Source organism: Furipterus horrens, unplaced genomic scaffold, assembly GCF_987537825.1.
Source record: "Furipterus horrens unplaced genomic scaffold, mFurHor1.1.pri manual_scaffold_1, whole genome shotgun sequence".
Classification (NCBI taxonomy): domain Eukaryota; kingdom Metazoa; phylum Chordata; class Mammalia; order Chiroptera; family Furipteridae; genus Furipterus; species Furipterus horrens.
In genome coordinates this window covers 74,162,878-74,174,700 of record NW_028327171.1, presented here as the reverse complement: position 1 = coordinate 74,174,700, position 11,823 = coordinate 74,162,878, and the positions used below count along the sequence as shown (strand labels likewise).

Here is an 11,823-nt window from a genome sequence, read left to right as displayed (position 1 = left end):
CTTATCCCAAAACAGCAGGATTCATAGAGGGACCTATGAAGATCACTGGAATATACTGGGCCTATGAGGATCACTGAGGTACTCTGGATCAGGTGATTTTCACTACTTCTCCTGAACCCATAGGCCTCAGGAAAGGCTTACTGCCCCATCAGTAAGAGTGGTCCAAAGTACTATTCTTTTCAACTACTAGAGTACCACCACATAGCACATAAAAACAGGGTTCTATGTCATTTCCTGCTCTTTCCCTGATTTTCTAAATGACCTTCCATAAATCTCTTACCCTTTCTGCCAAAATTGCCTCACCTGTCAAATGTAAACAAATTATATGAACTTACTGAATATATAAATTAGTTACAGGATTTAAAAATTTTCTGCAGGCTGGTTATCTCAAATAGCCATTGTGTTTAAATAATAATTTAAAAGCTTCAAAAAACCCATTTGCTTACTTTTGTTATTCTTTAATTACTTTTTATTTCCAAAATATTAATTTACAGAAAGGAATTACTCTCAGTGAAAGTCATATGCTTATAAACTATAAAGCAAACATATCCTAAACAGTGCTTTGTTTCAATAAAGAAAGATGCAAAAATAAAAGTGACCTAAATCATCACGCTTAAATGCAAAGGACATTGATAAGTATATAACCATAAGTAGCCAATAAAACTGATTGTTTAAAAAAAAAAGAACATAGTTAGCTAAGACTTAGAAACCTTTCATATTTGGATATAGTTCTTCACAAAAAAAGTCTAATTCCTCAAAAATAGTCCATTATTACAGTTGTTTTAGTTAAGTTATATAATGAATTTCCCTAAATTAAAAATAAAAATAAAAATATATACCTGTGGTACATCCAAAGTTAAGCAGAAAATACAATTATGCAGAAATGTGTCCTATGTATCCATTGTTCTCCGGATTTTTTGGATATTTTAAGAGAAGTGAATTTCCTTTTGCTGTTTCTAGACAACTTATTTCATTTTACTAATGAAAAATTTATTACGTTAAGAAAAGTAGAGCACTGAATAATTTCAATGAGCTAACATGGGCAAACAGATGCTATGTCAGGTACCTTGGTGGGAATCGTTAACCCTTTTTCTAGGTAGTTATGTTGCACTATAGCTTTTAAAAATGTGTTTTATTTACATTTTTATTTATACATTAAACAAAGAATACTAGGTCTATGACAAGTTTTAATAAATAATATATAATAATCTCCAGGCTCATTCCTTTAAGTGCAGACTTGATGAAAGTCTTTGGAATTTCTAACTATAAAAAATTTATAGATAATGTCATTCATTCAGCTCTAAATGAAAAAGTTAGTTTATATCTGTAACAATGCCCTTTAATTAACACCACATGTTAAGCATTTTATGCATAAGTAATTGAAATAAGTAAATATATAGATATTTCCACAAACAATAGCACTGTAGACAGATTTCAGTGCATATCATTGAAAAACAATATTAATTGTTAATAAAAAATACATGTTCTATTTTGCAATATATATTTTCAATTAGTTACCCAATAAGTAGAACCTTTTTTCATTATGCATCTCTTTCCAAATTCAGTGGGCATAAAAAAACAACCTGTATTGCACCACTCTCCCTAACTTCTCTTTACATATTTAAAACAGTGTAAGTATCTTTGCCAACTTATGTAGTATTTCTGCCAAATAGAAAATCAAGTTCACTATGGGTTTACTTTAACTCTGTTAAGTTCATGTTGTTTCTATACTTATATTGAATTCAACTTACAGCTAAGCAATCCATAGGAACTTCAGTTTCCCCAAAATGTGCAGGAATTTGATATCATGCTTATTAATATCTTAATGAAGCAGGCTAAAATTGGCAAGAAAATAAGAATCATTGACCACACTAATAAAGTATGTCATTTAGTATTGAATTTTTGTAATGAATATTTGAGGTAGCTATTATTCCAAGATAAAGAACAAAACTAATCACAGATCTATTTAGTTGAGGAGCCAGATTATACATAATAAAAACTTTGATGCAGAGTGCCTAAAAATACAATTGAGTAAATAATTACCTGATAATAAAGTCCAACACAATTTATATAAAAGGAATCAGTAATATTATGAAGAAGAAAATCAAATATTAACTTGAAGGGGAAGACATTGCTTAAATACTAAGAAATATTTATTTCTTACCCTTTATTTTTCATAATTATTATAGTAATTTTATTACTATAGTTGGCTATAAAAGGCAAATATGAGGTACTTATACAAGAACCCCTATATACATTTCTATTTCCAATTAAGCTTAGATGTGGACTTGAAACCTCTTTTTAATAGTGCCCCTACCACTCAATTGGAATTGATGGAAATGAAAAGTGTCTAGTATGCCTAGACTGTTGCCCAATGTTTTACATATATATATATATATATATATATATATATATACACACACACACACACATATGAATATATTTATAATAATTTTATTATATTATACTCAGTGAAATTAAAAATGAATGACTAGTCCTTTAGTATGCTGAAAAGACTTAATACAACTTTCTTAGTTATGGAAGGTGGTAGGCACAATTCTAAGATGGTTTTGTAGTAGCCTGAAAAATGCCCCTAAAAATAATCAAGTCCTAAAATCTGAAACCTGTAAAAGTTACTTTATAAGAAAAAATGGTCTCTTTGAATGTGATTAAATTGAAGATCTTGAGTTGGAGAGTTCATTCTGAATTACGTTGGTGGCCCTTAAATGTTATTGCAGTGTCTTTATGAGAGAAGGATAAAGCAAGAGTTGGTATACAGAAAAAAGGGGGACAGAATGTGACCACAGAGGCAGGGATTAAATGATAAAGCTAAACCAAAGAATGTCAGCAGCCACCAGAAGCTGGATGGGACAAGAAACAGGTAGGTTCATAGCTAAAACCTCCAGAGAAAGCATGACCACTTGACACTGACTTTGGCCCAGTAATACTAATTTCAGACTTTTGGCCTCTAGAACTGTGAGCAAGCACATTTTTGTTGGTTTAAGCCAACAATTCTATGGTAATTCATTAGAGCAGTCACAGAAAAATGACCCATATTTTGATACCTGGAAGTAAGATACAATGCAATACATACCTAAAAATGTGGAAGTGACTTTGAAATTTGATAATGGGTAGTGGCTGAAAGTACTCTGAGGCATTTGATAGTAAAAGCCTAGACTGTTTTAAACAGAATGTTGATTAGGAATATAGAGATTGAAGATATTTTTTTGAGAGCTCAGAAATGAAGAATATGTTATTGAAAACTGAAGAAAGGTTGATTCTTAAAATATAGAACACTTAACTAAATTGTGTCTTATAGTCATGCATTTGTGTTTCAAAATAATTAAGAAGATTGTATATTTGCTATCATAAAAAGAGCTCTGTAAAATAGGAACGAAAGTGAACACTGAATTCATCATATGCCTGCTGACATCCCATCTCCCAAAATAAATGATTTGATTCAGTGTTTGAATCGGAGCTTATATAATGAGTGGGAAATAATATTTGGTTCAGTGCTGTAATTCTATTCGCTGTTTGAAAATGAGGTGCATGCATATATAAAATGTTTGCTAAATAATTTACTATTTATTATTGCATTTGTCATTAAATAATTTTTATTAAATACATGGAAAAGTGTTTAGGAATCTCTGTTCATATTATTTGTATAACTACCAAGCTAAAAGAACAAACGGAAAGTCTAGAAAATTAGACATTAGAGTCAAGCACAGGTAATCTTGGCTGTAAGGTTATTAACCTGTTGAAGACCACTTGCCCCTACCTAGTGCCTTCCTGAGAACCTGCCTCGTGAAACTTGCATACTGCTCAAGGTTCTTTCAATGGATAAACCTATTGGTGGCCTGCAGGCAACAGCAGATCTTAGGGTGCCTTGGGCCTGTTGCTGCCTTGCCCCAGGTCTTGTAGTGGGGGCAGTCAGCCTCAGTGTGCAGGTTAGCCCCTCTCACATGCACCCAGGCCCAGCAGAGGCAGCTACCAACCATAGATCTCTTTTTAGCTTCTTTTTTTTTTTTTTTTCCACTGTGTGGTTGCCTCTCACATGCCCCCAAGTGGGGAACTGACATGCAACCTAATTATGTACCCTGACTGGGAATTGAACCAGCGACACTTGGCTCACAGGCTGATGCTCAATCCACTGAGCCACAGCAGCCAGGGCTTTCTTTGTAGCTTTTAATAAGTAGCTTGGGGCTGGTCACAGGAAACATCGAACATTGACCTGCACCAGAGTAACTCAGTATAGTCCCCAGAACCAACACTCTTGGAGGATGGCTATAGAACACAACAGAGCACAATCCAATTATCTCCACAAGCAGCACACCCAGAGGGATGTCTGGACAGACACCAGACCTTGCTGGGGCATATAACACTTGATGGGATTGACCTTCTCTCCCCTCACAAATAGCACCTTGTAAACTGTAGATGTGGAAAATTCACACAGGCAGCCAGCCTGAGGGTAAACCCTACCCAGGGAAGTGTCAACAACAATCAGGGCTCAACTACAATAGAAGAGCATACATAACCCACACAAGGGACAGTCCTGGAACACATGGCTCAGGTGATCAGGGAGACTGAGTAACTGGGTTCTACAGGATACCTACTATATAAGGCCATACTTTTAAGACTGGGAGACATAGTGGATGTATCTAATACACACACACACACACACACACACACAGATAAAAATTATAAGATCACATCATAGATGGAGAAAAAGCATTTGACAAAATCCAGTACCCATTTATGATAAAAACTCTTAGCAAAATGTGAAGAGGGATCATAACAAAACAACTGCCATATATAACAAACTCACAGCTAACATCATACCCAATGAAGAAAAATTAAAAGCACTTCTCTTAAGGCCAGGAATAGATAGTGATGTTTACTTTCACCATGATTAATCAATATTGTACTGGAAGTCCTAACCACAGCAATCAGACAAGAAGAAATAAGGCATGCAAATTAAAGAAAGAAGAAGTAAAGCAGTCATTATTCTCAGATGACATGATACTAAATAGAGAGAGTCCAAAAGATTCCACCAAAGAACTACTAGATAAATAAATTCAGTAAGGCAGCAGGATACAAAATAAATATTCAGAAGTTGGTTGCCTTTTTATACACCAACAATGAACTATCATAAAAAAAATCTCCTTTACAACTGCATCAGAAAAATAAAATACTTAAGAATAAATTTAACCAAAGAGGGACAAGAAGTGTACTTGGAAAATTATAAGACACTGAAGAAAAAAATTGAAGGAGATATAAATAAATGGAAGCACATATGAGTATACCATATTCATGCATAGAAAAAATTATCATGTTAACTTCTCCATAATACACAAAGCAGTCTATAGATTCAGTGCAATTATTATCAAAATGCCAATGGCACTTTCACAAAACTAGAACAAATAATACTAAAATTTACATGAAACCCCAAAAACCTTTGAATAGCAACAACTATCTTGAAAAAGAATAAAAAGTGGGAGTTATCATTCTACCTGATACCAAACAATACTACAAGGTTATGGTAATAAAAACAGCATGATACTGGCATAAGAGCAAACATAGATCAATGGAATAAAATAAACAGCCTAGAAATTAAATGACACCTATATGGAAAATTAGTATATGATAAAACAAGAATGTATGGGGAGTAAAGACAGTCTATTCAATAAATAGTGTAGGAAAAAACTGAACAAATACATGCAAAAAATTAAACTAGACCACTTTCTTGCATTATATAAAAGAATAAAGTAAAAAAGGATTAAAGACTTAAATGTAACATTTTAAACAACAAAACTCCTAGAAGAAAACATAGGCAGTAAACTCTGACATTTCTCTTGGTAATATTTTTTCTAATATATCTCCTAAAATAAAAAATAAACAAACGGGCCTAAATAAATTTAAAAATTTTTGCACAGCAAAGGAATCCATCAACAATGAAAAGACAACCAACTGAATGAAAAAAGATATTTGCCAATTATACATCTGATAAAGGGTTAATATACAAAATTTATAAAGTACTTAGAGAATTCAATACCAAAATACCAAACAATCCCATTTAAAAATGGGTAGAGGAACTGAACAGATGCTTCTCAAAAATTGACATACAGATAGCCAATAGACACATTAAAAGATGGTCAACATCACTAAAAATCAGAGAAATGCAAGTTAACACCACAATAAGATACCACTTCATATCTGTCAGAATGGCTATCATCAACAAATCAATAAACAGGTGTTGGGGAGGATATGGAGAAAAGGGAACCCTACTGCACTGTTAGTGGGAATGCACATTGGTGCAACCACTGTGAGAATCATTATGGAAGCACTTCAAAAAATTAAAAATGGAACTGCCTTATGACACAGGAATTCCACTTTTGACAATGTATACAAAGAACCCTGAAGCACTGACTTGAAAAGATATATGCACCCCTATCCTATGTTCACTGCAGCATTATTTACAACAGCCAAGATATGGAAGCAACCCAAGTGCCTATGAATAGACAAGTGGATAAAGAAGTGGTTCATATATACAAAGGGATATGATTCAGCCATTAAGAAAAAAAAGTATAAAATTTTATCATTTGTGACCACATGGATGGACCTAGAGGGTATTATGCCAAGTGAAATAAGTAAGACAAAGACAAATGCCATATGATTTCACTTTGATGGTAGCCAGAGGGTCGAGGTTTGTGGGGATTGGACAAATAAGTGAAGAGATTAATAAGTACAAATTGGTTGTTACAAAATAGTCACAGAACGTAAATTTCAGCACAAGAAGTACAGTCAGTAATATCATAATAGCTATTCATGGTTTTCCGTGGGTACTTGAATTATCAAGGATCCCTTTGTAAATTTTATAATTGTCTGACCAATAGACTGTACACCTGAAACAAATATAAAACAATATTGAATTTCAACTCCAATAAAAATATGGTATTTAAAAAATAATAATATAACCACACAAATACACTAATCAATTTAAAAAACTTTATCCACAGGACTCTGGCTTCTGACCTGTTGGTGGGATATATCTTAAGGACACAGATAACTACAAGGAAATTTTGAACTTTAATTAGCAATGGTATTTATGTTATAATTCTGAAACTATTATATGTGCATTGTCCAATATTGATATTGGGAACCTGGATTCTTGCTTAGGGAAAAGGAAGTTAAAAAGGTGGAATGAAGAAAGGAAAAAATAAATACTGTGATATTGAACAATTATTTTTAAAGGAAGTTAATATTTTTCATCTATCTATCTATGAACATACCTAAATTTCCTGCGTTTAATGGGTTTTAAATAGATACTTTTTAATAAATAATTTGTGAAATCCCATTATGTTTATATTTTGTGAAATCTGATATTCAGTCATTATACAGTATTTTCTATATTACAAAATAATCTAACAAAAAGGTATATTTACAGGTACAATAAAAGTATTCATAAGTTGCTTGAAATGTTTCAAGCACTACGTTAGTAAGGGGTTCACAAAGGAAAATGGGAATCAGGATTCCTACATGGGTCAAATGTGACCATCACTTGCTTATTTACATAATAGCTTCAAACATGTGAAAACTGTGGCAATGAAGCCAGGATGACCATGAATATTATGAACATTTTCTTATGAATGCACATTCAGTGCCCACTTGAAATTTTAAAATAATTAAGTATTACTGCCCTGGCTAATGTGGCTCAGTGGATTGAGTGCCAACCTGTGACCTGGGTCTCAGGTTTGATTCCCAGTCAGGGCACATGCCTGGTTTATGGCCAGGTCCCCAGTTCAGGGCACATGACAGGCAACCAATTGATGTATCTCTCGCACATTGATGTTTATCTCCTCCTCTTTCTCCCTCCCTTCCTCTTTCTCTAAATATAAATTAATTAAATAAAAAATAAAAATATTTTTAAATGGAAATTAAGAATTACCTTTCTAATTACCAAAAATAAAAAAAATTACTTATCATAATTACATTTTATTTTCTTTCTATAATGAGACTGCTAAGTTTGTGTGGTTTAAAAATTCAAGCTTCTATCATTTTTTCATTTTAAGAACACAAAGGCTAGGAGCTGCCGCCGCTGCCGCAACCATGGTGTCAGTAATTAACACTGTGGACACCTCCCATGAGGACATGATTCATGACGCCCAGATGGACTACTATGGCACCCGCCTGGCAACCTGCTCATCAGACCGGTCCGTCAAAATCTTTGATGTACGCAATGGAGGACAGTTCCTCATCGCAGACCTCAGGGGTCATGAGGGTCCTGTGTGGCAAGTGGCCTGGGCCCACCCCATGTATGGCAATATCCTGGCATCCTGCTCCTATGACCGGAAAGTCATTATCTGGAAGGAGGAAAATGGCACCTGGGAGAAGACACATGAACACACAGGGCATGACTCCTCAGTAAACTCTGTATGTTGGGCGCCCCATGACTACGGCCTAATCCTGGCCTGTGGGAGCTCTGATGGGGCCATCTCCTTGCTGACATACACTGGGGAGGGCCAGTGGGACGTGAAGAAGATCAACAATGCTCACACTATTGGCTGCAATGCCGTCAGCTGGGCCCCTGCTGTTGTACCTGGAAGCCTCATAGACCAGCCTTCAGGGCAGAAGCCCAACTACATCAAGAAATTTGCCTCAGGTGGCTGCGACAACCTCATCAAGTTGTGGAAGGAGGAAGAGGACGGCCAGTGGAAGGAGGAGCAGAAGTTGGAAGCACACAGTGACTGGGTTCGAGACGTGGCTTGGGCCCCTTCAATTGGTCTACCCACCAGCACCATCGCCAGCTGTTCCCAGGATGGTCGTGTGTTCATTTGGACCTGTGACGATGCCTCAAGCAATACGTGGTCCCCCAAACTACTGCACAAGTTCAATGACGTTGTGTGGCACGTGAGCTGGTCCATCACAGCCAACATCCTGGCTGTCTCAGGTGGAGATAATAAGGTGACCCTATGGAAGGAGTCAGTCGATGGGCAGTGGGTGTGCATCAGTGACGTCAACAAGGGCCAGGGTTCTGTATCTGCTTCAGTCACAGAGGGCCAGCAGAACGAGCAGTGACAAGCGGGGCCCAGCTTCCCACCTGCCAGTTCCTGGACTGCCCCTTCCTGGGCCAAGCAGCCAAATAGCTGGGAGGAAGAGCTCCAAACTCCAACAACATTACTTTCCTAGGAATAGTTAAACCTACAACCAGATTGATCATCTGCCTTAACATGATTTGATATGGTTTGTAATTTACTATCTGGCTGACAGCACTCATAAGGGAAAAACTATTATTTTAAAATATTTTTCGGCCATTTTTATGTACCTTTTGGGTTCAGGTGTTATTTGGGAGGTTTTGTTTCTGTAGTAATTAAACATGTTGCTTATAATTCTCCTTAAAAAAAAAAAAAAAAAAAAGAACACAAAGGCTAAATTGCTTTATTTTACTTTTAGAAAAAGAAATATACATTGTCATTTCTTCATAACTCAGTAGTAATATGAGCATATTTAAATAACAATACATTTAACTTTAAGAATGAGAATTTAGATTGGAAAAGAAAATCCAAAAGGTAATATTTGTTAAGGTGTTATTAGTTTGATTCCATTTGCAAAAGAATAGTACATCTTTTAATGATCTTTTTTAGTGCTTCTCTTTCAGTGAATGTGATTAATAAAATAATATAATAAAGATGTACCTTATCGCATTTAATTAATTATATTATATTGCATGAAATCCCCTAGAACTTCAGTGAAAAAGTACATTTACTGCTGCTTACCAAAACAGGGAAGGATAAAATGGTAAAAACAACAAAAGTTAATTTCAAGCTTCAAAGAAGATATTATAGGTAATGAAGGTTAAAATAAAAATGATATTATAAGAGCAATTAAGTCTGTCCCTTTAAGAAGCAATGGATGAAAGATCGTGATAGCCTGAAATTGTTCATATTTGCACAGAAAGGTCATAAGATATCACTGGGTTGTTAACAGTGAGCAAAAGAATTCCTTAGAAAAATAGAATCAGATTCATATTCCATCATAGAACATCAGGTCACCATAGAATTAGAATACACATAATTGCTACCACGGCATTATGTAACTTTCATATTTTTCGCAGGACAAAGACACTCTTGTTTCATTTTCACAGATATTTTTCTGCCCAGAAAATGCTTGAATAGAACTCTCTAATCCTCAGCATGATCACTCTTGTACGTATCTTAAATCTCTGTGTATCCCAATATAAACCATGAAACGGTGTAATTCATTTACAATTATGTTGGTTTTCATTGTGCTTCAGCATATTACAAAATGTGAATAAAGAATCAAATAAACAGTAGTGTCTGTCCTTAGGTATTTTTCTCATTACACTATGTATAATGTGACAGATTTGAAATAATATAACAAACATAAGAAAACATAATTCTTAAAACATATATTGTGTTTTTTTATTAATTCTTCAAGAGCATTATAAGAAAGGATTTCTAAATGAAAAATTGACTCTGATGCCCTTAAACATGAAATAACTCTATGTCAGCATATGTAGAAGATGTTTTAAAGAGTTTGCCTATTACTGTTCTTATTAATGTTAATTATGTATGACCTACTTTATAGATGTTTACTTGACCAAAGACACACACAACTGTTAATTCTAATACCTGTTCACAAATAGCAATAATATTCTTCAGCTGAGGTTATATGTCATTAGGGTAAATCAAGTTGTATGTTGAATTTTAAGGAAGAACATTTGCTTAGAGTATGTTAAACAGCAACAGATGTTGCTAAATCAAATAACTATCAATCTTAGACTCGTAATTTCATTGTTGGGTGTTCACATTCAAAGTATAGCCTCAAATGGACAAGGAACATATATCATATAGTCTGGAATACTACCATTAAGTAAAGCAGCAATTAGTTAGAATCCAACTAACAATAAGTGCAAAAAGTTTGTTCTGTTTTTTATTTAGGAGAAAGTGCCAAATGAAAATAAAATAAGCTGGTGTATGAGATAATTACATATTATTTTGTGCTTCTGTTTATACTTTGTTTTGGTAAACACACACACATATACATATATGTCTTTCATCCTTATGATGTTTTATTAGATGATTTACTATAATGAACTCTGAAATATGACATAATTTACAGTCATCAAAGAAAGATTAAACTGTATTTGTAATTATACAGTAAAAGGAAAAACCGCTAATAATATTTAAATTTTTCATCAACAATATTTAAACTAATTTTTTTCTCTTTATTATTTATGTAATCAAAATATAAAATTCTTCACTTGAATTTCAGGTTTTTGACTATAAAAATAAGTCAAAATATTTAACATTGAGGTGAGTAGTTTTAAATACATATTTCTTCAAAACTATATAGTTCATTCTCATATAAACAGAAGGCACATTGACAAAATTTTTGAACTTTTTCTTCTTAATGGATACATTTTGATATAAAGGAGAATAATTTTAGAGTTAAATGTATGATATACAACATAACTAAAATATTCACTCAAATGCATACTATTACTAAACTTTTCCAAAGAAACACATAATTGCACAGCATTTTAAGTTTCCTATACTTGTTTACATTGGAGACATTTATCTGCGCTGACAGAAAAAGGGCTTAATTTAATCCATTAAATATTAGTTCCTAACACAACACGCTTAAACAAAGTGACTCAGTGACTCACATTAAAAGGCAAAAAAGGGCAAAAATCAAGTGAAACAATAGCCAGACAAGCCTTCTGTCTTCTCAACGCACTGCTATAAAGTTTTAGGTGTATCATATTCTCATTAATATAATATTTTAACTGAAAATTATTTCATT

At 33.9% G+C, this 11,823-nt stretch overlaps 1 protein-coding gene across 1 annotated transcript; it reads left to right on the top strand.

Moving 5' to 3' along the window:
- Positions 1–8,088: 8,088 nt before the first annotated feature.
- Positions 8,089–9,370, top strand: LOC150021291 (protein SEC13 homolog). The gene has a single exon (XM_090290116.1). It carries the CDS (start codon positions 8,107–8,109, stop codon positions 9,073–9,075), a length of 969 nt encoding a protein of 322 aa, XP_090146242.1. The 5' UTR covers positions 8,089–8,106; the 3' UTR covers positions 9,076–9,370.
- The last annotated feature ends 2,453 nt before the right edge of the window (positions 9,371–11,823 follow it).

What these genes read in the sequence shown, in the direction of transcription:
- LOC150021291 (XM_090290116.1), top strand. Translation starts at nt 8,107, where the DNA reads ATGGTGTCAGTAATTAACACTGTGGACACCTCCCATGAGGACATGATT.